We start from the raw sequence: 25,499 nt of genomic DNA, 5'->3' as shown, positions 1-25,499 counted from the left end.
TCGACTGAAATAATTTATATATGATAAACGTCGCTAAAACCACTCGTTATTTTTTTTTTAATTTCCATTCCAAAAAGAATCATTTAGAAATCATCTCTGGTTTGTGTAGTTTTTATACTTGCTGTCTGTCCCGTCTCCGTTCCGCTCTGAATGGCTGGGGGTCGCTGTCAGTCATCCCAGTGGTCCGTACTGTAGTTTCACCCTGTTCTGACAGATCTCATTGACTGAAGCAGTGCTAGAATGCGTCTCATTTGCCAGCTGCAGCACCTGTCATTCAAAGCATCTACTTTGAAATTAGCCGGTTAAGGTGAATGTAAGCTTTTGCTTTAGGTATACAGTGGTAGTTACTAGTTTGATTTTAAAATGGGTCGCAAGAGAAAAACACTTTATGAATATTTTAAACAATACCCTGCCCGACGCCTGAAGACCCGTCTGCCTTGCCTGTGACTCCGGCTGTGCTAAAGCAGGAGAGGGGGAGCTTAGACTCCGAATAAGTTAGTTCTGTTAAACTATCTAATGTTTTGTTCTGTGCATATTATTTTTACTCGTAAATGTATGCTATAAAGGTCTGTGTAATACACTTTTGTATGCTGCGTTTACTACGGTTTATTTGAGACAATTTTTAAATGTATAGCTCAGCTGTGACCAAACATTATTTCAATTAGTAACTATTTGCATGTTGAATATGATAAAGGGGTTTCGCTAAATGAGACGCTTTTCAATGGCAAAAAAGTTGTTTTTTTTTTAAGCATAAGGTCAATTTCACCAATTCTTTGATTGAATTGAAAAATAAAGATAAACAAACGGTAAATTCTTTCTAAAATAAACGTCGATATTAGTCGTCGATTTGGCAAAAAAAAAAAAAAAAATAGAACAGCAGCAAGCCTAACTATAACAAATGATGTCTTCTTCTATCTGTCTGCAACTTCAAAGTGGTAAATGCTCAGTCTGGCAGCGCTATCGCTGTCTGTGCTGTTCTGATTAAAGCCTGCTTCCTCTTGGATCTGGACCATTTTCCCTTTGTAACAGAGGCTTCTCTTATGCTGGAGAAAACCTGAATTGGGTACCACTGTCAGAAGCCCTTTTAACAGTTCCAGGGATTGATCTACAGACCCATATTTTCTGAAACAGACTGCTACATATCGAGTAACAATGAGGTTATTGAGGGACATTTTCAAAGCTTGCTCTGCTAATGTAATAATCTTCCTGCTGCTTAACTTTCTGCAGCTGTAATCCCAGGATTGATATTATAATTGCATTTTTTTGTTCTAGCAGCAGAATATGTCTTAACTGCTTCAAAGCGGCAGAGTTTTCAGCATTCTCTTCTCCCTCTAAACTTACAAGGCGATACAGTGCATTGGTATAACGAGTGTTCCACTCTGTCTCATCAGGCTCTTCTAGAGCCTTTTCAAAACACTCCTTTGCTCTCTTATAATGTATCTGTAAGAACTTCAAATAGGACCATCCCTTTCCCCCATACACAGCAGGAAGGGGGACACTAGCAGGAGGCTGTGGGGAACTTCTTGCAAATGTTTTCCAGCTTCTCCAGGTATTTCAGCTTTGGTGAGCTCACAACCAGGCAAAACTTCCATATGTAACAACAAGCAGCTTCTCAAATTCATCTCCATGGTCCTTCTGTGTAATTTCCACAGCTTTTTCTAGATTTGTCAGTGCTTTCTCATTGTCACACACTTAAGTGATTGTATATGTTTCCATTATACTTCATTTGAGAAAATGTTAGATCTTCATCTATCTGCGAGATCATCAATGTAAATATCTTCTTTTTTCAAATCCATTGTAAAGTGGCATTCTAATTGAAGCAGTTTGGCTGCCACATCTTTTTCTAGCCTTGAACTGTAATTAAAATGTACAGAGAGGAGGTATGTGAGACAGAGCGGAGTAGAAAGAAGGAGAAAAGAAAAATAACAATTGCTACTCGTGCTGGGTTTACACCAGCACAATACTTGTTTGTGAAAGATTATTTGTGTTTGTGATTTGTTTTGTTTAACCATTTTTATTTTGCTCTGTGAGTAGTGGTTTTTGTATATCCTTTTTGTTTATTTGTTAATTAAATAAATACTCGCACCAGCGCTTCAACTCACAGTACCTGTGTTTGTGTGTCAACTTCCTGGTCTGGGGACGTCACCACAAAGCCGACCTGTCACACACACATTTTAATTTTCTTCATTTTAACAACCAAATAAAAATGTTTGAAAACTGAAACATTGGTGGGTTGCCTAGTTTATCCACCACATGTTTATTTTCCAAAATACAAAATACATTGATGGTAATATTACGCAAAAATGACTTCAATCTGAAACTGAGGGATATTGAGTTTTTCCAGAATATGCCTGGTTTGTGCAACCTTAGTTTGCAGTTTACAGCTAGAGCCAAAAGTCTTGCATTAGATAGAATTTTAGGATTGAGACATAATTAAAATAGTATGGATTTTCGGAAAAATACAAAGTGGTATGTAATTCAATATGTTAACATAACATTATTCAGCAGGTTTCATTCAACTTTATGAAGCAAAATGTGTTGATTCTATAGGGTGATGCAAAACTTTTTTCCATAGCGTAGATTGGAGACTGCAGGTGGAACTGGTGGTAGCCACAGTTTGATATTAGAACGAGATGAGATTGAGATTTACTGGTTTCATGTTGCAAAAGGAAACATGGTATTAAAATCACTCATCTCTCTGTGTAGCACAAAAGACATTGACAAAGATTTGTTGATGATATTTAAAAAAAAAAAAAAAGTTCAAGGATGTGATGAAAATATTTTTATATATTTTCCCCTTGGAATGTCCAATTATGTTTTTTACATAACAGGAACACAGTTACCGCTATCCCACACATGCGGATAAGGTCAAATACCCAAACATGCATACTGTACTACTGGGAAATGTTATTCATAGTTTTCTCTGCTGCTGTTATTGTTAGCAGTATCAGTTGTTTTCATTCAACGAAAGGCACAGGACACAGAGCACTCAGATATTCCTCGTTGCCAACACAGCAAAGCCTCTTCATAGTACTTTATTGCTTGGAGTTTCTTATCTTTCATTTGATGAATAAACCCCAGAATTCCAAAGGCTTTCCCTGCAATACATCTCCTGGAAATTTCTTCCAGTTTATCATAACACTTCTCGTGATCCGAAGAGGGACCCTCTATTTTGAACCCTTCTTTGAAGTGCTCTATAGCACCCGACTCTGATTTGTTATATTGAAACTGGAAAATTCCATAATGACAACGTGTCTGCCTCTCTTCTGGCCTGAGAGTAGTCAATCTAAATAAAGTCTGAAATAGTTCTTCTGCCTTTTGGATGGTTTTGTATTCTGCATACATTTCTGCCAAATCTATCTGAGGGTAAACAAATGAGGGATTCAACTGTGCCACTGTTTCCAAGTGAAAAATGCATTGCCTGGAGAGTTTGTGTTGTTCCAATAATGATCGCCTTGTCTTTTCAAAATGAATACTTTTGATTTGTAACAGAGGGTTATTTGGTAGTTCAGAAACCTTGAATTGGGTGACCTTTTCAGTGCTTCTGTTAAAAGTTCTAAAAGATTTGTCAAAAGACTTCTGCTTTCTGTAAAATGTTGCTACATATCGAATTACTAGGAGGTTGTCGGGTGACATCTTCGAGCTTGTTCGACTAACTCCAGAGCTTTCTTGTGCTGTTTATGTGCCAAAAGCACCATGATAATGGGGTTCTCTGGATCAAGCTGTTTCAGTGCAGCCAAGGGTTTCACAGTGGTGTCTTCTTGTTCCATCCTTTCAAGGTGGTACAGTGCAATGGCATACCCAATGTTCCACTCTTTCTCAACAGGTTCTTCTTCCAGAGCCTTTTCAATGCATCATAATACTTGTCACAAACCTTTTAAAAGGACAATTATTTTCCACCATACACAGTAGTTTTTTTTTTTCTTTTTCTGAAGCCTGAGCTAGGAAAATGTACATTTAAAAGCTATCAGAGTTTGTTTGATTAAAAATAAGCGAGGCTGTTCAGTGCAATTTTCAAACTGGAATCAAGACCAATGGGTTTCCAACAGGGTCTGTTAGGATCTGAAACCCCTTAGACCCGGCCCATCCAAATGCCTTTCAAAGCAGTATGGACATATCCAGGTATCCAATAGCTTCCATGTCAGAGGCATCTGGCTCAAATTAAAATTGACTCTTATTAATATAGTGCAGTCCGTTAATAAAAATCACATCTGTCCCGGGTGCTTTGATTCTTATAAGCAGATGATTCTTAAAAGCAGACAGATATGATTACTGTGGTGCAGAATCAAACTTAGTATGAGAATGATAAGAGCTTGTTCCCTGGCAGAAGTGTAATGGCTTGACCACTAGATGTCACAAATTCCCGCTAGGTTTATTTGGTTTGTTTTATTACCGGTTGTTTCGCCACCGCAGTGTAAGAAAAATAAAACCAACACTGGTTTAAAATTGTAAACTCCATCCTGATAATTTACACTGTCCTCAGCCACTCTGTTGCATTACAATTAGCAAAAGCTTGCCATCAGCAGTTTAAATACAGTACGCAGATGTCAATGGTGCTCAATCACAGAGGACAATACATCAAAACAAGTCCTCCTGGGTAAGCAACTTGTTATTAATCACGATTATGTTTACTCAAGGCTGCAGAATCCTATTTTACTACAGTATACTTGAGAAGCAATCGTCTCGTGAGGGTGCCTAGTTTAACTGCTGTGCGGTGTTATGTGTAATGGCCTGTGAATTAAAATGACATTACAGTACAGTATTTTACTGTCAGGACTACCACTGCATTTAAACATCTATGGCTTACTTATTTTCTATTCCAATGTAAATGTCACAGTTTTTCATTAAGCAGAAATGCTATCTCTGCAATCCCCCTCCTACTCCTCATCCACACTGTGCTGTGCCGTCTACATGCATATCACACAATAACACTTCTGTATTCAGTGTGTATTCAATGAACATGTATTCACTTTATTGAAACACATTTTCACTAACAGAGAACACAAACATCATACCTGCACAATGCAGCTTTTATTGACTGTACACATCATTGCACTTGATCAAGTATTGTATTACATGTTGTCAGTTTGCCCCGAAATGATTCTTATAAGGGGATTGCTTGATTCTTACAAGCAGATTATTTTTCTTTGGTTAGTATAGGAATGATTTGGTCCCAGTGGTTTTGATCACTATATGTGGTTGATTCGCATATCAGTGATTCCTATAAATGGTCTGCAATGTATAATACTAGTAACAATCAGCCCAGAATTCTGCTCGAATAGCCCTCTCCTGGAATTCCCCATTTTTCAAAAATTACAAAACAAGCAAACAAATATATTAAGAAGACATATTAATGTATTATTCTTTTTTGTAAACCAAAAGTATGGAAACCTAAAACTACCAATTGACAAATAAAAGTGTGCTTCCCAGAAAATAATCAGTCACTACAAAACCCCACATTTGAAACATACAGCTATGGTCAAAAGTTTTGCATCACCTATAATTTTAGGATTAAAAAATAAAACCTATATGAACATCGTTTAGATCTTTTATTTAACATTAAAAAAAAAAAAACCTACAAAATGATGTCGTAAAAGTCTACCGGAAGCCATAATAGTAGTACAGTATTTCATGTTAGATTTCAAAATGTTACATTTTTCAATTGTCAGTTTTTTTCATAAAGTATATGGAAAACTACAAAGTGGTTTGTAATACAATATGTTAACGTGACATTATTCAGAAGGTTTTAATCGACTTTTAATTAAATGAAGCAAAATTAATTAATTCTGTAGGATGATGCAAAACTTTTGGCCATCGCTGTATTCATATAATGTTATAATTTTTTTCTATCAAAATAAATGTAATATGAACATTGAATCCTACTTACTCCATAATGAAGACTGGTTGTCAGTAACCAAATAATTAGTTGATTCAAGCCTTTCTCTCTTCAGGACCTGTTGAAACTAAATTGTTACTGCGTACCTTCATTTAAAGAGAGCCCAGTAACAGGCTTGAATAAGAAAACAGCAAATATTCCAATAATAGATCTCATGACGAAGTATAAGGACCAATTAAAGATACAGTATATTCTCTTAAGTAACCCAAAAATGCATTATGAGGTTGCCACTACTAAACTGGGAAGGCTGTACTGTTATATTAAGCATATCATTTATGACAATAATTGAAATGTATTGTAGATTAAATCTGTGTTGTTTCAAGATTATTTGCACAAACGTACCCGGCTGCTGACAGAACCACTGTTGCTGACATTCGGGGTAGGGTAGAATCAATCCCAGAACCAGAGGTTTGTGTTACCAGTCCTTTGGCCATCAGATGGTTCATTTAGACAGTATATGTAAAATCGTAATAGCACATGCTCATTTAAGAAAGCTTGTTTAACTTCTCTCAAACCAGAAATACTGTTCAGGAAGTATCCCTTTCAGCCAGAATTTTTTCCTCACATTGAAATATTGTTGCTGGGCTAACTCCTCCATCACTCCCAGGTTTAAAATTCTATTAATGAGAGTCGAGGTTTTTGCATCACACCCCCAGATATGAGAGCGACTGCTGAGATAAAGCATGCATTGATGAGATGTTATAGCTGCATAAGGTAAATAAATAACTTAAAAATTAAATTCAGTTTGAATTAACTGTGATATACAATCACTAGCTTTCAAGACATCAAATACTTTTCTACAGGTGTGTGTGGAAATTTAAAGAAAAAGGTATTGTTTATATTCGCATGTATTTTTGTGTGTATCTGTATCACATCTAATAAACATTATAAAATCTACTATCACTATTTGAATAACACTGTAAAACTGTTTGTTTTATTAAAACAAATAACATAGTAATAAGCTATACTACTTTTAATAACAGTATGCCATATTCAAAATACAGTAATACTAGTCTTATAAAAAAGATGCATGTATACACATACAGTATATATCATGTCTTACATTTGTGATTTTGGTCTGGCATACTATCTACTTTAACATATGAAATACATCACTGTAGAGCGTTGCTTTGCACATGCATTGCATTATGGGTACACAACATACAATTCCAGGGCCCTCGTTAAATCTCATTGGAAAACAACACAATGTTTGGTCCATATTATCAGACTTTAAACCCTTTTAAAACTGGAATACTGCCTGTCATTCCTACCTTTGGGAAATGTTCATGATCAGGGAATGAGGTTATCAAAAACCTTCACTATACTACCCCTGCTAAAGATAATATAAGTAGATAGGGAAATAAGAAAATCCAATGGATATTATGGTTGTAAAATGTTTATTTAAACAGTGTTGTCTGCAAACAGAGTAGTACAAATCATAAGAAACAAAATAGTAAGTGGTATTGATATCATGATCTAACATGTGATTAGTTTTCCGTTTTCTCAACTCTACGTTTTGTGCTTTTAAAAAAAAAAACAAGACAAGCAGATATATGTTTGGCTAGTGCCTTCATCAAGTCTCTAGTAAGTTTTACCTTGTTATAAATTGCAATCCATTTGGTGCATTAAAATCTTGATCATACTTATAAAAAATAATTGTGACTTTCCCTTATTTAAACAACAAAGAAAATGGAAAGCCACACACTCAAAATGTATTAAGAAAGAAACCATCGTTTCAGCTGCAAAGCCTTCATCAGGGTATAGTGAGCCACTAATACAGTGGGTTTTTTTATAGACAAAGTAGCAGATGTTAACAATCAACAAATTAAGAAGTCACAATCAGTCTACACAATTGATAGTTATATAGAGACATAATAGATTGTAACAAGTTATTAATTAAAGATAAGTATAGAATCACTTGGATAATGTTGCGTAATTCATCAATAGTAATAATGCAAAAGATAGCTAATATATAACCAATTATACTTTATAATGGATAATTGTAACACCTAATCATTAGCTTTTAAAAAAATAATTAAACTAAATGAAATTAACAAAAACACAATCTTTATTATTGAAATTTCTAAACATATATCTGTAAATTCAATGCATATTATGGTTGCAAACATCACAAATGTTTATTTAAACGGTGTTGTCTGCAAAGAGTAGTACAAATCATAAGAAACTGAATAGTAAGTAAGTGGTATTGATATAATTATCTAACGTGATTAGTTTTCCATTTTCTCATCTCTACGTTTTGTGCCTTTAAAAAAAAATACTAGTAGTCAAGCAGATACAGTGCCGTAAAAAGTATTTGTCCCGTCTGACTTTATGCATTTTTGCATATTTTTGACATTGAATGTTATCAGATTTAATAATATTAGATAAAAGGGACGCTGAGTGAACAAATAACACAAAAATTTGATACATATTTCATTTTTTTTATTAAAGAAAGTTATGCAACACCCAATGTCCCCGTTTGAAAAAGTAATCGCCCCCTTAGACTCAATAACTGGTTACGCCACCTTTAGCAGCAATAACTGCAACCAAATGCTTCCTGTAGTTATTGATTAGTCTCTCACAGCGCCGTGGAGGAATTTTGGCCCACTCCTCCATGCAGAACTGCTTCAACTCAGTGACATTTGTGGGTTTTCGAGCATGAACTGCTCGTTTCATGTCCTGCCACAACATCTCAATGGGGTTTAGGTCTGGACTTTGACTAGGCCATTCCAAAACTTTAAATTTCTTGTTCTTCAACCATTCTAATGTAGACTTGCTTGTGTGTTTCGGATCATTGTCTTGCTGCATGACCCAGCTGTGCTTCAGCTTCAGCTCACGGACGGATGGCCTGACATTCTCCTGTAGAATTCTCTGATACAGAGCAGAATTCGTGGTTCCTTCAATGATGGCAAGGCGTCCAGGTCCTGATGCAGCAAAGCATCCCCAAACCATGACACTACCACCACCATGCTTGACCGTTGGTATGAGGTTCTTACTGTGGAATGCAGTGTTTGGTTTTCCCCAGACATAATGGGGCCCATGTCGGCAAAAAAGTTCCACTTTTGACTCATCTGTCCATAGAACATTGTTCCAGAACTCCTGATGATCATCCAGGTGCTTTTTGGCAAACTTGAGACGAGCATTCATGTTCTTCTTAGTGAGCAATGGTTTCCACCTTGCTACTCTGCCATGAATCCCATTTTTGCCCAATGTCTTTCTGATGGTGGAGTCATGAACACTGACCTTAGCCAAGGCGAGAGAGGCCTGCAGATCCCTGGATGTTGTTCTAGGGTTCTTTGTGACTTCCTGGACGATTTTACGCCTTGCTCTTGGAGAGATTTTGGCAGGACGGCCATTCCTGGGAAGAGTCACTACTGTCCCAAACTTTCTCCATTTGGACAATATGGCTCTGACTGTGGTTCGGTGGAGCCCCAGAGCCTTAGAAATGGCTTTGTAACCCTTTCCAGACTGATAGGCATCAACAACTTTTTTCCAGAGGTCTTCAGGAATTTCTTTTGTTCGTGGCATGATGTGTCTCTAGAACCTGTGTGCTGACAACTTCACTCTGATGGTAAGGGCCAAAGTTAGTCAGATTTATATTGGGCAGGGCTGGCCCAAATCAGGCCTGGTTGTTAATCAAAGTACTCAAACAGCTGACCCTAATTATCCCTTTAATTGGGTTGAGTTAACTAGGGGGGGCAATAACATTTTCACACGTGAAGATTGCATGTTTGATTACCTTGCACACCAAACAAATGAAAGAAGCACAAAACTTTGGTGTCATTTTTTCTCTCAGACTCCCTCCATATACTACTACAACCCACAAAAAAATCTGACCAAATACAATGTGAAAAATGTGCAAAAATGCAGAAAATCAGACAGGGGGCAAATACTTTTTCATGGCACTGTATATGTTTGGCTAGTGCCTTCATCAAGTCTCGAGTAAGTTTTACCTTGTTATAAATTGCAATCCATTTGGTGCATTAAAATCTTTATCATGTAAAAAACAATTGTGACTCTCTTATTTAACCATTACCATAGAGCTTCCACTAGCCATTTTTCAAATTCTGTTTTATTAAATGTTCAGCTTTTCATCACAGAGAGCACTTAGGTCCTCAGCATTAAATGATGAAAACTGCTTTGCCTTCAAAGAGTACTCCATAGCTTTCTTCTTTTGTCCATCTTGCATGTAAACAAAAGAAAATATTTCATAGGCCTCGCTGTCTCCTGTGTTGGTCTTAAGTCGCTGTTTTGCAATTTGTTTGAGCTTTTTCCCAGCCTGAACCCTGGATGACGTTCGCAACTGTATTTCATAAGCAGCTTTGAAGTGGCAAATAGCACTGGGTTCGTTCTTCTTCTTAAACAACAGAAACAAGGCATAGTTATTTAGTGTATACTGCTTGTCAGAAACACCAAGAAATGGATCTTCTAGCACATCAGTGTAAATCTTTTCAGCTTCTTCCAGTTGCCTGTTTTCTCCATAGGCTTCTGCTAAATTGACTTTAGCGTGTAAATTGGAGGGCTTTATTTCTACAGATTTCTTAAAGTAGTGGATGCACTCTGCCACCTTGGCCATTTTTTCATCCAAAGGAACTCGCTGCTCGTTTATTTTTACTGTAAACATTTTGGCAAACTCCTGTTTGTAACACAGACCAATTTGGTGGTGCAAGAATGAGGACTGTGGGGCCAGTTCTACGGCCTTTTTAAGGATTTCTAAGGACTTATCAATGGCACCTTCCGCCCTGAAATATTTTGCCACGTATCGTGTGACCTGTGGCACATCAGGAGATACTCTAAGGGCATTTTCCACTAAGTTTCTGGACTCTTCCTTTCTGTTCCATTGAAGTTTTAGAGCCAAGAATACCATAGCCTCGGAGTTGTTGGGCTCTAAGCGTAAAACCTTTCTTAACTGTTTCACAGCTTCACTGGACTCTGTTTTCACTTTTCTTCTCCTAAACCCTTCAAGTCGGTAAAGAACCACTGCATATCCACTATTAAGTGACAGATTATCTGGATCTCCATGAAGGGCCTTTTGGAAACTTTCTTTTGAACTTGGATAATATCTGGCTCCAAGTTTCAGCAGAGTCCAGGCCTTCTCTCCATATACTATTGGCAGGTTGGCTGAATAACGCGATGACCGAGGAATACTTCTGCAAATATCTTCCACTTTGCCAAGATAGGTGTTCACTTCTGAGAGATTGCCAATGTGATAGTAAACCCACGCATAGTTGCCATAGGTAACCAGCAAGTGCTTCTCCAGAAAAGGTTTTTCATCCCTTAAAACATGTTCGGCTTTACGCAGAAATTCGAGGGCTGTCTCATTCTGTCCTTCCAAGTGACTGATGAAGGCAAGTATGTTGAAATAGGTAGAGTGGTATCTGCTGTGAAAGAACTTCACTCGATCCAGCAGCTTTTCAGAGATGTTATCCAGATCTTTAATTTCATCTTTTTTTAAATCCCATGTGAAGTGACACTCAAGTTCTTGCAGGCTTGCTTCCAAATCTGTCCTCTGTGGAGTGCTTGGGGGCGAGAGAGAAAAGAAATATGATTTTACAATACTGTGGAAACCAATATTTATCACTAAATACTAAACCTTATGTATGTGTAACGGACAATCGTCTTTGACATGCTGGCATTATGGATACTTGTTGAGCCCTGCATATGTTCAGATGCCTACCAAAACCAAACAGTAGATGTTGAATGCATTAACAATTAAAATAAAAATGTGATTACGCATATGTACTCAAGTGGTTCCTAACTCTGACTATGTGCTGTATATCTGTATGGATTAGAAACCTGATTGACCAAACATCATTTTTAAAATCTATTTTACAATGACATATATAATAAAATATAATAACACTAGTATACCAAAATATCTTTCCTTCTTAAGTTTTCGCCTTTAACATCCACCTCCCCCATATTTCACCTTTCACTCCATTGAACTTTCCCATATATTTACTCTTTCTATTTTCTTTCCCTTTTTCTGTCACTCCTATACTCTTTTCATGTACAATGACCATGTGGTAAATACTGCTCATTCACCATTTCTGTTCAATAGGACCGATTAGATGATCTTTACTCTTAATCACTGGGCTACTGTGAAGCATCTTAACATTTACTTGAAAAAAGTTGTATATGTCTATCATAATTCCCTACCTAAAATACAACCAATTAAACAAAAGGCTGATATGTTCATTGTGGCAGCAAGTTCTGGTATCAGAAATTACAGACACCCTGTATAAAATCCAAATAATCATATAAAAAAGAAAAAACTACAAACGCACTGGCTCTTGCTAATAACTGAATGTCAAAAATAATGTTCACTTAGGTCACTTAGGTTTGGTACAGGAAGGGGATTCTTGCAGCCAGAGTTTTGTACAGGCAAGAAACTAACTGGGTCAAAACAACTTTAATGACTCCCATCATGTAGTACAGAAAGCCATTCTAAAATATTGGAAAGGCTGAACCCATTTACTCTTATGGAGACCACTTTTTAAATGACTTATACTTTTATTTGTAATAGCTGTTCAGTTTATTTTAACGTACCAATGATGCATGTTGGCCTATATTTAGCTGTGTAAATAATTATACTACTCTGTTTTATTATTTGTTATATAAAAATGTCATCAGACAAAACAGATGTTACTGAAATATCACGTTGTAGTTAATGCATAACAATTATAAATACAACACAATTGTTTGATAGAAGTTCACGGGTGTCGATAGTTTAATATCAAATACGCAAGAGTCTTCTGCGTTGTTCTTTTATAACAATCGTAAATATATACAACAGATGGATATTCATTAAACAAAAAACAACAACAAAAACATTTACCTCATTGTGTTGGAGAGAATGATCGCCACAATCTGAAAGATATCAATGCCTTAATACTAACTGTTGTGTGTGACTGAACAATAAACCACAACATCAGATTAAAGCGCTTTGGGATTTTCCCAGAAACGAAACTGAAACGGATTGCTGTATTACGACACATTCGTCTGTTCTGGAAAAACTAAACCCAGGCAAGTGGACTTTCTTTAGCCTACATTAACGACACTTTAAACAGTTCCAATAGCCCTTCGCTGGGCACAAATATATTTAAATTACAAACACGTGTATATACATTGCATGCATTACATCTTAAAGCTTTGTTATCGTTCGCCATCAGTAAAAACAACACTGATAAAACAAGGTTCTTATCAGGTCTGAACAACTGTAACAATGAATATGATTCATCCCCTGCATAAAAATATTGGAAAATCCCAAAGTTTCACTCAACATGAATATCTATGTGTGTTTAGTAATATGTATTGAATAATGTGGTACGAGTATAAAATACAGTATATAGTTGCGTCTGATATTGAAGTGAGAGACAGCATTATTCTGTTTGATTCAGAATACAGGTATAGGGTGCTGTGTAACATACAAGCTGTTTTTCACCCCACTCAAGAGTTCAGCGACCTCTTGTGGGGTGGTTATACAGCACCCTATAATATTCTATAATGAAAAGAAAAAAAAACACCCACACACATTCCAATTGAAATAAAATACATGTGCAGTAAATATACATTTATTTCTCAAATAGGAACATTTTGCACTGCAGAAACACCCAATTGTTATTCAGGATTTGGATATGTTATTACACACAAAGACACCTGTCTTCCCAGTTAATTGTGTGATCATGGTCATGTTGGAACCAAACTTCCACTTTGAATCCGTCTACACAGCAGCTTCTCATTGGTTTGCTTTTATATGAAATACTTTACTTTTGGTTATAGTGTCTTCAAGCATCTGAGAAGTGGGTTGCATCAGTGCTACCCTAGCATTCTTTTGAAACTGGTCTTCCTGGTTGTAATGACATGAAATAAGAAACATTGATTGTACTCTTTTAACTAGTGGCTTGTGCAATGTACAAGCCACTTTATAAATGTTGTCTTTGGACGAACTTAGACTTGCCCGGGCTAGCCGCTAAATTCAGTGAAAACTGTTGAAAAAACGGGTTTCGTCCAGTTGTCTTGTTCAAGTTCTGGGCCAATCTATATTTGGACGTGGGCGAGTGCCGGAAAAAGTGATAACTTCGCGATTTGCCCAGTAGCCCTTGGCGAAACTAGATTGGCCTGGGCAAAACAGACTCGCCAGACCACCGGGTTTCGCCCTATATAAACTATTAAGTTGTACATTTTTTTTGTTTGTTTGTTTGTTTGTTTTTCTTTAAATTTAGTCGTCGCCAATCATTTTACCCCAGTTTTCACCCCAATTATTATCTGTATCCTCGGCTCACCGCTCGCAAACCCCCCCACGCCGACTCGGGAAACGGAGGAACACGCCGACTCGGGAAACGGAGGAACACGCGTCCTCCGAAACGTGCTCCTGCCAAGCCGTCATTTTTCGCACTGCAGATCCACAGCAATGCCACCAGACCTATAGTGCCGGAGGACAACACAGATCTGGCGGCTCCACTGCAGAACCACAGGCGTCCTATCGGGCGCAGGGGTCACTGATGCGCGGTGAGCGGTGGATTCCCATATGGAAAGAACATATATTTTACATATATTAAAAGCAATATATGTTCAACTTATATGCCTGTTATTTTTTTATGTTGCTTTTGTATGTGTATTTATATATGTTCATATATAAACCATATGTGGTTTTGGCACAAAATTGGCCCCTTTTTGTAGTATGTACAATATAAGGATTTTATGTGTTTGTATATGTAACATACATTGCTCCCCATATATGTTATTTGTACTGCAAATATGTGTTTTTATAGTTTAAATATGCTTTTTTAATCATTTACATATGCTTTTTTTTATATAATTTTAATGTTTTTTTTTTAATATAAATTATTTTTTATACTTTAAATATGCCTATTTTATACTTTAAATATGTGTTTCTTATACTTTGAATATGATTTATTTTATAAGTTATTCAAGATGTTTTTTATATTTTAAATGTTTTTTTATATATATTTTTAATGATTGTTTTATACTTTAAATATGCTTTTTTATAAGTTAAATATTCTCTTTTTATACTTTAAATATGTTTCTTATAGTTTAAATATGATTTTTTTTTATAAGTTAAATGCATGTATACTTTTTATACTTTACATGTACTGTTTTTTATAATGGAAATATACCCCTTCATTTTGTGAATGTTCTATACAAATCTACATATTTTCATATCCATGAACCAATGAAGAAAAACATTAAAATATACACACAACATTTATAAATATAGTTGTCGTCAAAGGTTTACATACCCCACACTGTAACCAGAAAATAGAATGCTACACTGACACTTCATATAAATATAATTCCTGGTATTTTTCCTCCATAGAAAAGATAACACAAGATTTATACACAAAATGTTTGTTTATTTTCAACACTTATTCAAAAATAAGTAACATTTACATTACTTTATGTAATGAGCTAATATGTAATATGCTTAGTTTAGAACTACTATTACATTACATATGACTTATATCACTCGGCAAACTTTTTTTTAAAGGATAAACAGTTTTTTTGAAGAATAAATCACAATTTTAAAAGAAAACAGTTTTTGAGAATTCAGACCTTTACAAATCCTTTTTGCATTCACAGAATAGGCTTTATTGGAATTGAATTGAAAAGGGAATTAAAAATGGAATTGGAATTGACCCCAACTCTGTTGAAAACAAAACAAAAATACTGATCTGGTCCTTCAAATCTTCACTCTGGTTTCATTCTGTGTCATAGTTCATTTATCTTGCTGTTAATTGCACCACCAATTACACTCTTTGGGGTACAGGGAAACTTTTTCAAGGTAGCCCCTAAAAAACATTGATCACATAGATTTAACAACTTGCACATAGATATATAAAAATATTTTAAAAAACGCACCACATATCTTTGAGAAGGGTTCATTAGTTACATATTGCCACAGTAAATCAACAACATTTTTGTGTGTGGGTGTATTTAAATGTTTTGGTGTATGCTCTTAAACTTGTCTTACACTACAGTTCATAGTAAAATCTGTACTTGGGGAAGCAGCTATGCAAAGGCAGTCTTTTCTCCATTAATACCTTGCTTAAGCATTGCATTGATGTGGCACAACTGGACTGAAATGTGAAGTATTTGCTCAAAAGTCAAATTTACATGAGACATGAAAGTTTATATTGTCAAAGATCCCATGGCACTATTTATTATTATTATTATTATTATTATTATTATTATTATTATTATGTATTCATATGTCTGAAGCATTAATCCAAGGTGATTTACAAGGTGTTGTTGAAAGAGTGAGGTGGCTAAATTCCAAGTCAGGCTTTCCTCAATCAGGTCTAACACATTTCTTATGACTCCACCTTAACTGCTGTGTAGCAATCTGCTGGTACAAAATGGCTGCACCCCAGAGGGTACTGCACTTGAGTGGTGGGTGAAGTGAGTCTGTAAAGCACTTTGAGATCTTTCTGGCTGCTACATGTAAGGTATTATTATTTATTAATAAATTAACTCTAGTCTCTGAAACTAAAACAAAGACCAAAGGAACATTAGAAATGCTAACCCTTTTTGTTCTACAGAGTTAAAAAGGAGAGTTAGAAATTTTGTACAACAGCATTTACATACCATATATGGCTTCCACCTTTAAGCGATCCAGAGGTGTCTTTTTCTCCGTAGTTGGATCTCTCTTGCTGCCACCACCACGAAGATTGCTCTTTAGTAATGTTGGAATGTCAAAGACAGCAAGGTTCCGTCAGGGTTCTTACATATGATGTATTCGTGCTGCACCTCTCTGCAAGGATCCAGGACAGTTAGTCAATATACACTCCAGTGCCTGGGAATATTTCCACCTAAAAGACAATGGTAAATAAAAAACAAGTTCATCCCCAAACTATTCTTATATTATGTTAAGTGGAATACTCAGACCTCATCAGTAAGGCTGTGATTTTGTTACAGAAATTTGTTATAAAAACCACAGTATGTCTCAATTCTAAGTCTATTAATTTACAGACAAAATAAATAAATCAGTGAATCTGTGACACCCATAACTCAATCACATTCTTATTATCAACTATAAATATGAATATAACTGATAATGTAGCATCATTAGATTGTTTATAACTAATAAATGTTTTCAATATATATATATTTTTACCTTGTCTTTGTAATATTTTAGACCAAGAGTGTTTTACCTGTTTTGGTGCGTCTTTGTCAGAGTCAGAACAATTTGGTGTGGGGCTGTCAGAACCACTTGATGGTGACACACTTTTGGCTTCATCGTTGATAAACGTGGCTTTTGTTACAATTTTTTTCAGATTTTCCAAAATGTCTGGAATCTCTGGGGAAAAAAACCTTAGTATTAAATGCTAATCATTTTTTGTAATATATTTAATACAAAGTGAAAACAAAACCATCAATGCCTGCAATTATACTTGAGAGACTTGCTGTATGTTATTAGCAAACTGACCTTTTTGTGGGTCATTAACATTAGCTACAAATACAATAGAAAAAAAGAAAAGAAAGAGACAATACAAGAATTACCAGGTCTAATGTAATGCATATAGTCATTAATGTAGGGGATTTGCACAAGTTATGTTGAAAAACTTAATTTATTTAATAAACAGTATTATTAAACTATTAGACAGTGCACATTAAGAGTCTGTATTGTGGTTCTAGATTACTTCAGTATGATCAACTATAATACATTACTCAGGAAAATCACACATGGAATCTAAATTACTGAAGACTAACATTTATCAAGTTAAGGAATTATTTGCTATAAATAAAAAACTTACCATCAACCATACTGTTTCGAAGATCTTGTTTTTCATTTTTAAGTCTAGTGTTTTCCTTTTCGAGCTGCTTAACTTTTTGCTGTAGCTCAACTTCACTGGACTCTTGAAATGTCTGTAGAATATTATGGGACCTAATTCTTGAAGCTCCATCGGTTTGCTTTCTTATTTTGTGCTGTATTCAGAGAGAAAAAAAGTTTAAAATGAAATATATATATATATATATATATATATATATATATATATATATATATATATATACACTTTTTTGCAATCACATTTCATCAAGAAATTATGAACTAGACAATTAAAAAAAACATCTTATAAACTGAACCCACACAACCAACTTACTTATATATATATATATATATATATATATATATATATATATATATATATATATATATATATATATATATATATATAAATGAAAATGATAAAAAAAAAAAAAATACTGCAATACATTTATTTAATATTTGAAGTACATTACATCTCACCGGTAACTGCGCTTCATTAAGGTCACTATCATCTGAAATTTGAAGTTTTTTGTTTGGTTTAGGTACTCTCTTTTTAGGAGGGGGCATTTTCGTTAGGTCATTAAGTTTTCTTCTTAGTTCGCCTTCTTTTCCTAAAATAAAAATAAAATAAATAAAACCCTGCATTATGTCCAGATATTTGGGGATTATATTTATTCGTCATAAAAATACTGCGCTTTGACCATACAAATTAAGATGGACAGCCAACACTGAATCAAAACCGAAGTTAAATTAAATGTGGTTTAATTTATTTTGTGGGTTTGGGGATTTTATTGTAAAGCACAGCACACAGTAAATAGTTCTTACAAATGCCAGTCGTCAAGTGTGACGAGTTTAGCGCCCTCAGCACCACCTACCATGTTACAACAGTATGAACGAAGTACAACAAAGTAATCAAATAAACCTTCATTTCAAATATACTGTGACATTATATATCTGTCCATGACTGGTAAGTATGTTTTAAAAAAAAAAAAAAAAAAGTCTTGACACGGTATTTGATATATAATGATCTGCGCTTCATGGACAGGCCATCCACCTTTTGAGGTTTGTTCGTGTCTCTCCACTCTGCTCTGAAGCTTCGCGTAGTCTCTTCGTCATCATCAGCAATGCTGAATAAATCAAAATTGCGAATCCAAGTAGTTGGAATCACGCTGTAAGAGTCTTTGTCGACCCCGCTTTCCCACTTCACCAACCGCCACACTACCTTCACCTTCTCGTCCGTTTTTAAATTTTCTGCGCGGTTTTTTTCCCCCAACAGGTCACTGCACAAAAAACAGTCCCGCTCTGCATTCTGGTACTTGGCGTTCTTAATAACACCAACAGGGTGTAATCGCATAGACCACCGAAGTATAAAGTACTACATATCCCATCAGTTACAGTTTTTTTTCTTCTTCTGAAACTGCAAGCGCACTGCATAAAATTTCTGATTGAAAAGGCTTTGCTTTTGCATGCTACTGAAATGCCTGGGAAACCTAAAGGGGAGTTACTCAACTACTTCATAGGCACAAACAGAAAGATTAAGTTTGCTGAAGAAATTGAAGGTGGAGCTGCTTTGGGACCATCTTGTCAGAGAGTTCTTAAAAGGGAGCATTATCTTGCACTGCACAGCTTTGTTAATGAAGTGGATCCAACAATAATTGCAACTTATTATGACAGAATTGTTATTGGAAAAGAAATTGTTCACACAAAACTATACAGAAAGGCAAAGAAGAGAAACAGCTATACTGTTATATTGAAAGATTCCTCTTTTTTATCAATAGAAACATTTGTAATTTTGGACCTTGGCTGTGGCAGAAAATGCTATGCATTAGGAAGGTTCTTTCAGAACAGGAATTTTAAAATGTGTTCTGATAATGCATTGAACATAGGATTAAGTCACATTTTCCTAGTTTCTCCAGAGTTGGGCCATCTTGTTGCAGTGGACAGTTGTGTTATACAGCAGAAATGTGTTTTTGTACATATACCTGGCCAAACTGTTGCTTTTGTTTGCAAACAGCCAAACCGTTTTGAGCTGTGCAGATAGGTTTCTGCTAGTTTCAATTTGTGTCATTTCATGAAAATATGTTCAAACTGGAGATATAATAAAACATAATTATACATCTGATCAGAGGTGGAAATAAGACCCCTAATGCATACATGTTTAGTGCATTTTAGGTTTTATTAACTGCAGCTCCTTGTATAAACTGTACTGAAGAAGCAGAAAAAACAAGAGTCTGCAGCTCATAAAAACACAAAATGGCTCCAACTGCTGTGCAGTGGGAGTCTTATTTCCATCTTTGTCATCTAGATGAATGAAACAGTAACAATCCAAAATACAGTAACTATTCACAATGCATAACCCAGGTATTTCTGCCACACCTGACAGGGTTACTATTTTTGTTGTGGTATAGAATGTTCTTTTTTTTCAAATGTGTTGCAGTAAATTATGTGCAGCATTTTTTATTCTCAGGGATTACTGTTATGTAACAATTGCAATGGGGGATGCAGTCTGTGGTGAAAGCAGCAGGGCTTCTTTTGTGTAGAGGAAAATGTGAGTTACAAAAAGTCAGGTTTGAAAAAGTACTTGCTCTGTAAACATGTCTAAAAATTGACAAATTAAAGAATAAACCAAATAACGTATTTGAACAAAATTATATTAGGTGGTTTTAGTTTAGATAAATTAGCAGACATTTGTATTGGAGTTAAAGACTAGAGTAAACAGGTTGAAAATATGCCCCAAAGGATTGGAGCAACTGATAGAAAATCTCATAGTTATTGAGGATTGATCTTTAGTAAAATGTTAACATTAAATTATGTTGGTGTTAAGGTAGCTTTAATTGTGCCTTGTGTAACTAAGGTATCTTGTATCTTATGTAACCTGTATGTATTTGATATATGCTTTTTAGATTAGCAGATGTGATTTTACACGAGTTATGAAAATGTGGTGTGTGATAAAAATACTGATACTTTTATTTTCTTAATAAACATCAAAAATATTGTAATTTTCTTATTTTCATTGTTTTTATTTGGAATAAGTGCAATAACTCACATTTTTGTAAATAAATGTGTAGAATATATTTATGGCATACAAATCAAGTTACATCATATTTTTAAACATATATGTTCACAGTTTGCTTTTTTTTTTACGTTAGGAATATATGTACATAAATATACAGATATGTGCTGCATATAGGTAACATATAAAACAGTGTACAATGACTATATTTATAATATATTGAAAATATGTGTTCTTTCCGTATGGGTTCCCCTGCCGACCTAAGCCCTCCCTACCCGGGCAGCGCTCAGCCAATTGTGCGCCGCCCCCCAGGAACTCCCGGTCACGGTCGGCTGTGACAGAGCCTGGATTCAAACCTGCGATCTCCAGGCTATAGGGCACATCCTGCACTCTGTGTGGAGCGCCTTTACTGGATGCGCCACTCGGGAGCCCCTAGGTTGTACATTTTGATGCTCAAACATTTTAATTTAAAAATGAAAAGCCGCTTTTGAGAATTCATGTAATGTACATAAAGAAAAGATTTAACTTTCCCTTTAGGAAAAACATTTTCTTTAAAGATAGTGCAATTATAATGATCAGCCATGAGGTGGCAGCAGCAACCACTGAGTAAAATGTGTAAACAAGAACACAGTTTTAACATATCTTCCTTTTCCATTTTCTGCTTTAGGTAAAGAGGGTTGTTGTTTATACGAAATTTACATTAAATGCAACGGGCCCTAATCATAAAACTTTAAGGACTGTTTCAGTTATGTTTTTAGGGACCGTTTTTGAAGATAGTTGAATCTCTTAGATAAAACAGTGCTTGAAAAATAATAAAAAAATACTAAAAAAAGGTTTATGGACTTGTTAAATTAATCAAAATGGGCTTTAAAACAACACTCCTTGACAAAAGCTTCTTAAAGCAGTCCCTATATTTGGCTCTATGTGAGATGCTGTGTTAGTTCACACATGCCTTGAGCTGTTCAGGATTGTCAGGGTCACACTGGCCAGCTTGTTCATAACATACTATAGTAATCTCGGTTCACGCAGGCAGGCCCATCACACAAGGCGAGAAAATCCACACACAGGCATAGGGCGGGCGCGAACCCGGGTCTTCTCCCACTGAAGCATAGCGCCGATACCGCTGTACAAAAGAGCCGATTACTTTGCAAGGAGCGTATATATCGGGTTTATGTCTCTGTGTGTGATTACCTCACCTACCAGCCCTACTGCTGCCTCCCCCCGTGCACGCTACAATACATTGGCTTTTAAATGTTCTCCCTCTTCACTATGAATAAAGCCAAACAAAAGCCTTTGCTTTGCTAGGAAGATTTTTTTTTTTCCAGACAGGCATTTTGCAATTATTTCTATTATTCTTTACAAAGCTTTCTAAACAGGGTACTTCTGGGCATTTTGTAACAGCTGTTCCAGTGCTTTCAATAGAGATCATTTTTATACAGAAGTTCCCTTTAGAACTGGGGTTTGGCATGCTTGCAAGCAGGTCTTTGTAAATGGGTTCTGCTTTTCTGTGCTCATTATTCTCACTGTAGGCATAGGCTAGATTTAGTTTGGTAAGGACCAATACACAATTGTATAATGTCAGTATCTGTGTGTCATTGCTGTTAATGCTGTGGTTTCCAAATTGATATAAGGTTAATATATATAGTCCTAGTGTAAGCATGGGGAAAGCTACTTCTTTTATAGTTTTGCAGACAGAAAATAAAAATAAAGCGATTGATTTGCTATGTTTGGATGTTTAATATTCATAGCCTTGGCTTTTATTATTTTTTATTTACACAATGATGGTAGATCCACTGCTGTGAGATCAATTGAACTTGTACAATTCAATTTTAGGGGTTAATTTGATTAACCTATACCACAGGAACAAGACACAGCTGGGTTCTATTTGTGTACTGGAAAATTCCCCAGAATTGCATCACCCGTTTCAATCCATGCAATCCAGGGGAATTTCCCAGCGCAGAAAACAATCTAGCTGTGGCTTATGTAACTATTGAGTCTGTCCGCTGTGAGATGAGGTTAAAAGCTCTAAAACCAAAAATGCAGGCAAGCCCGGCTCTTTTGCATTGTGGTTAAGATGCTTGGTTGCCTAGGAAGTTGTCAAACTGCTTTCCTTTCTATCTCTCAGCACCAGATGCAAGAAGTCAATCAACATTTAAATTGAAACGTGAGACTGAGCGCCAAAACCAAGTCAGAAATGATGTGATACATGTTTTATTCTTTAACAAACTATTGATTTTAAATGACACCCCATTGAAGTCTTGCTCCGGTTTTTAATAGCATGTTTTAGAGTCTTACATATTCTTACATATTGCTTTGGAAGAAAGCATGTAAAAGGGACGGGACGGGACTGGTGGGACACTGCTAATTTAATTAATAAGTGTTGAATGACTTGCAGTAGGAGAATAGTGCAGTTCCGCAACACTGTACTGTTCTACTGTAGATATTCATTTGAGTTTTTCCGGCTTGGATTTGGGGATTTTTATTTAAATGTTTTACCGATATCCAGTACCGGCCATACCGGCTTACTTTCACCTCTGACTATTGAGTAGCGAATGAGAAGAATAAGTAGCCTATACGGTACTGTACAACTTGCAACTAGTATGAAAAGCTGCTGGAAGATAGCGGAACCCAGATTCAGAGCATGGATCTGACAGTATTTCTTCTTAGTGATTGATTGGAAAAACAGACGTGATCGCCGTAATCCCCTGATATCATACACTATATCCTATAGACATATGTCCTAAATATATCTTAAATATATTGATACATTCAAGGACACGGAGTCCCCTTTATCCTATTGGACCTATTTTCTAAGTGTTCAAGTATTAAACGTAGATCGTTTTCAACAGATTATAAACACATATTCGTATTTATATTCTTTACATTGCAATGCTTAACACGTGTTTTATTGCGCGTCTAAAGTACAGTCTAAAACCATTCAAATAAACACTAACGTGCTCAGTTCCATAAGATTTATGTTTACAGTAATTCTTAAACATTTGGTTTTACAGTGTGTTCGATGTTTATGGATTCTAAACCATAATCACTAATTAATACAAAATAGCCTATGTTTTAGAAATATGTTTTGTATCTCTTTTATCCATAACTATTTAACACTCAATCGTGCTAAATTTAGAATAATAAATTAAACTCATTGACAATAATTTAGACTAGAAGTCTTTTTCAATGCATTTACATTATTGTTTCTAAATTGTATTTATTTTGGTTGGCTGGCTTTCAGGTTTTTATGGGCTGATCAGTTTTCAGTTTGTATTTCCTCTCGTCATGCAAAGGGCGGGTACTGAGTCTGATTTAAAGGACGCTGCTAGAGCAGACAACACCATTCAGAGAATAAGAACAGGATGAACGGGAATAATCATTCTCTTCTACACGACTGCACTGCTACCAGCATGCAGGACACGCTGGTACTGCAGAACACGTGGGACCTAATGAGAGCCAATGACAACTTGCTTAAATCATTATTCTTTCCAGTAATTTTCTCTTTCACAGTCTACATGGGATTTTGCTTACCATTTGTGCTGTTGGATGTCCTCTCACCTAAAATGACTTGTTTAAGAAAGTACAAGATACAGCAACAGAATTACCCTACTTGGGCAATGATGCGAAGCTGCATAATGCAGACTGTCTACAACCACATTGTCTTCATTTTTCCATTGACTGTCGCTCACTGGTACTGGAGACCTGTCAGTTACCCGGTGCAAGCCCCGGGGCTCGTGAAAGCACTATTGGATATTTTCGCATGTCTGTTGCTGTTTGATTTCCAGAATTTTGTCTGGCATTTGATGCATCACAAAGTTCCTTGGCTTTACAAAAACTTCCACAAGGTTCATCACAAGTATACATCCACGTTTGCACTGACCACTGAGCATTCCGGTGCCTGGGAGACGCTTTCCTTGGGATTCTTCGCTGCCATCAACCCCTTGCTGTTGAACTGCCATCCTTTGACAGAAATGATGTTCTTTGTTGTCAACATTTGGCTGTCTGTTGAAGATCATTCTGGTTATGATTTTCCATGGTCTACCCATAGACTCGTACCATTTGGACTTTTTGGTGGGGCGCCACACCACGACGGTCATCACATGAAGTTCAAATTCAATTACGCACCTTATTTTACACACTGGGACAGACTCTTTGGCACTTTGTTGAAAACCCAAGTTAAAGACCACTAAATGAACAAAACATTTAAGAAGCAATACTAAAATGTTCCTGCTGGGCAGTAACAATATATATAGACCCTATGTGTGTGTGTGTGTGTGTGTGTGTGTGTGTGTGTGTGTGTGTGTGTGTAAGTGTGTCAGATATTTAAATTATTTATTTTATATTAAAAGAATGCATATTTTATTTCAAATCTAATCTAATTTATTATTGTTATTGTTATTGTTATTATTAATACATTATTGCTAAATTATAAATTTACAAATGCTGTCTGTTTTTTTCATATGAAGTAAAATATAGTAAAATATTTACATTTTATTTCTGTCTGTTGTGTTTATTCTGGTTTAATAATTATATTTTTTAAAATATAAAATGCTTTGCAATATACATATAGCATCCGTAAGTTCACAACACTTTTCTTTTTTTTTTTTAAAAAAAAGACCCCAGGATGTGATTACTGAGACACAAATTCCCCAACGTTTTACACTCCAAAAGAGCTTTTTTTTCAAATGGCTTATATATATATATATATATATACAGCTCTGGAAAAAATTAAGAGACCACTGCAAAATTATCAGTTTCTCTGGTTTTACTATCTATAGGTATGTGTTTGGGTAAAATGA

General features: G+C 35.6%; 3 protein-coding genes and 1 pseudogene across 3 annotated transcripts; 1 reads left to right on the top strand and 3 right to left on the bottom strand.

Annotated features, from left to right (window-relative positions):
* Positions 1–911: 911 nt before the first annotated feature.
* LOC131740138 (interferon-induced protein with tetratricopeptide repeats 1B-like) lies at positions 912–2,858 on the bottom strand. The gene is made up of 4 exons (XM_059035261.1): positions 2,830–2,858; positions 1,749–1,854; positions 1,182–1,467; positions 912–1,135 (listed from the first exon to the last, which is right to left on the bottom strand). The coding sequence occupies exons 1-4, from the start codon at positions 2,856–2,858 to the stop codon at positions 912–914; spliced, it is 645 nt and encodes a 214-aa protein (XP_058891244.1).
* Positions 2,859–2,957: 99 nt separating this feature from the next.
* LOC131740137 (interferon-induced protein with tetratricopeptide repeats 5-like) lies at positions 2,958–3,636 on the bottom strand (annotated as a pseudogene).
* A 6,335-nt stretch (positions 3,637–9,971) lies between these two features.
* On the bottom strand, positions 9,972–12,914 carry LOC117418098 (interferon-induced protein with tetratricopeptide repeats 5). The gene is made up of 2 exons (XM_034030690.3): positions 12,735–12,914; positions 9,972–11,415 (listed from the first exon to the last, which is right to left on the bottom strand). Exons 1-2 carry the CDS (start codon positions 12,737–12,739, stop codon positions 9,972–9,974), a joined length of 1,449 nt encoding a protein of 482 aa, XP_033886581.3. The 5' UTR covers positions 12,740–12,914.
* Positions 12,915–23,867: 10,953 nt separating this feature from the next.
* On the top strand, positions 23,868–25,194 carry ch25h (cholesterol 25-hydroxylase). Its single transcript, XM_034031720.3, has one exon. It carries the CDS (start codon positions 24,063–24,065, stop codon positions 24,888–24,890), a length of 828 nt encoding a protein of 275 aa, XP_033887611.1. The 5' UTR covers positions 23,868–24,062; the 3' UTR covers positions 24,891–25,194.
* The last annotated feature ends 305 nt before the right edge of the window (positions 25,195–25,499 follow it).

This window comes from Acipenser ruthenus, chromosome 13 (assembly GCF_902713425.1).
Source record: "Acipenser ruthenus chromosome 13, fAciRut3.2 maternal haplotype, whole genome shotgun sequence".
NCBI lineage: Eukaryota > Metazoa > Chordata > Actinopteri > Acipenseriformes > Acipenseridae > Acipenser > Acipenser ruthenus.
This window is presented reverse-complemented; position numbering and strand designations above follow the sequence as displayed.

What these genes read in the sequence shown, in the direction of transcription:
- ch25h (XM_034031720.3), top strand. Translation starts at nt 24,063, where the DNA reads ATGAACGGGAATAATCATTCTCTTCTACACGACTGCACTGCTACCAGC.
- LOC131740138 (XM_059035261.1), bottom strand. Translation starts at nt 2,858, where the DNA reads ATGTGTGGGATAGCGGTAACTGTGTTCCT. An exon ending in TTGATGATCTCGCAGATAGA is followed by an intron (nt 1,468 to 1,748) that starts TGAAGATCTAAC and finishes TATGGGGGAAAG; the next exon opens with GGATGGTCCTATTTGAAGTT. An exon ending in TTATTACATTAGCAGAGCAA is followed by an intron (nt 1,136 to 1,181) that starts GCTTTGAAAATG and finishes CTCGATATGTAG; the next exon opens with CAGTCTGTTTCAGAAAATAT.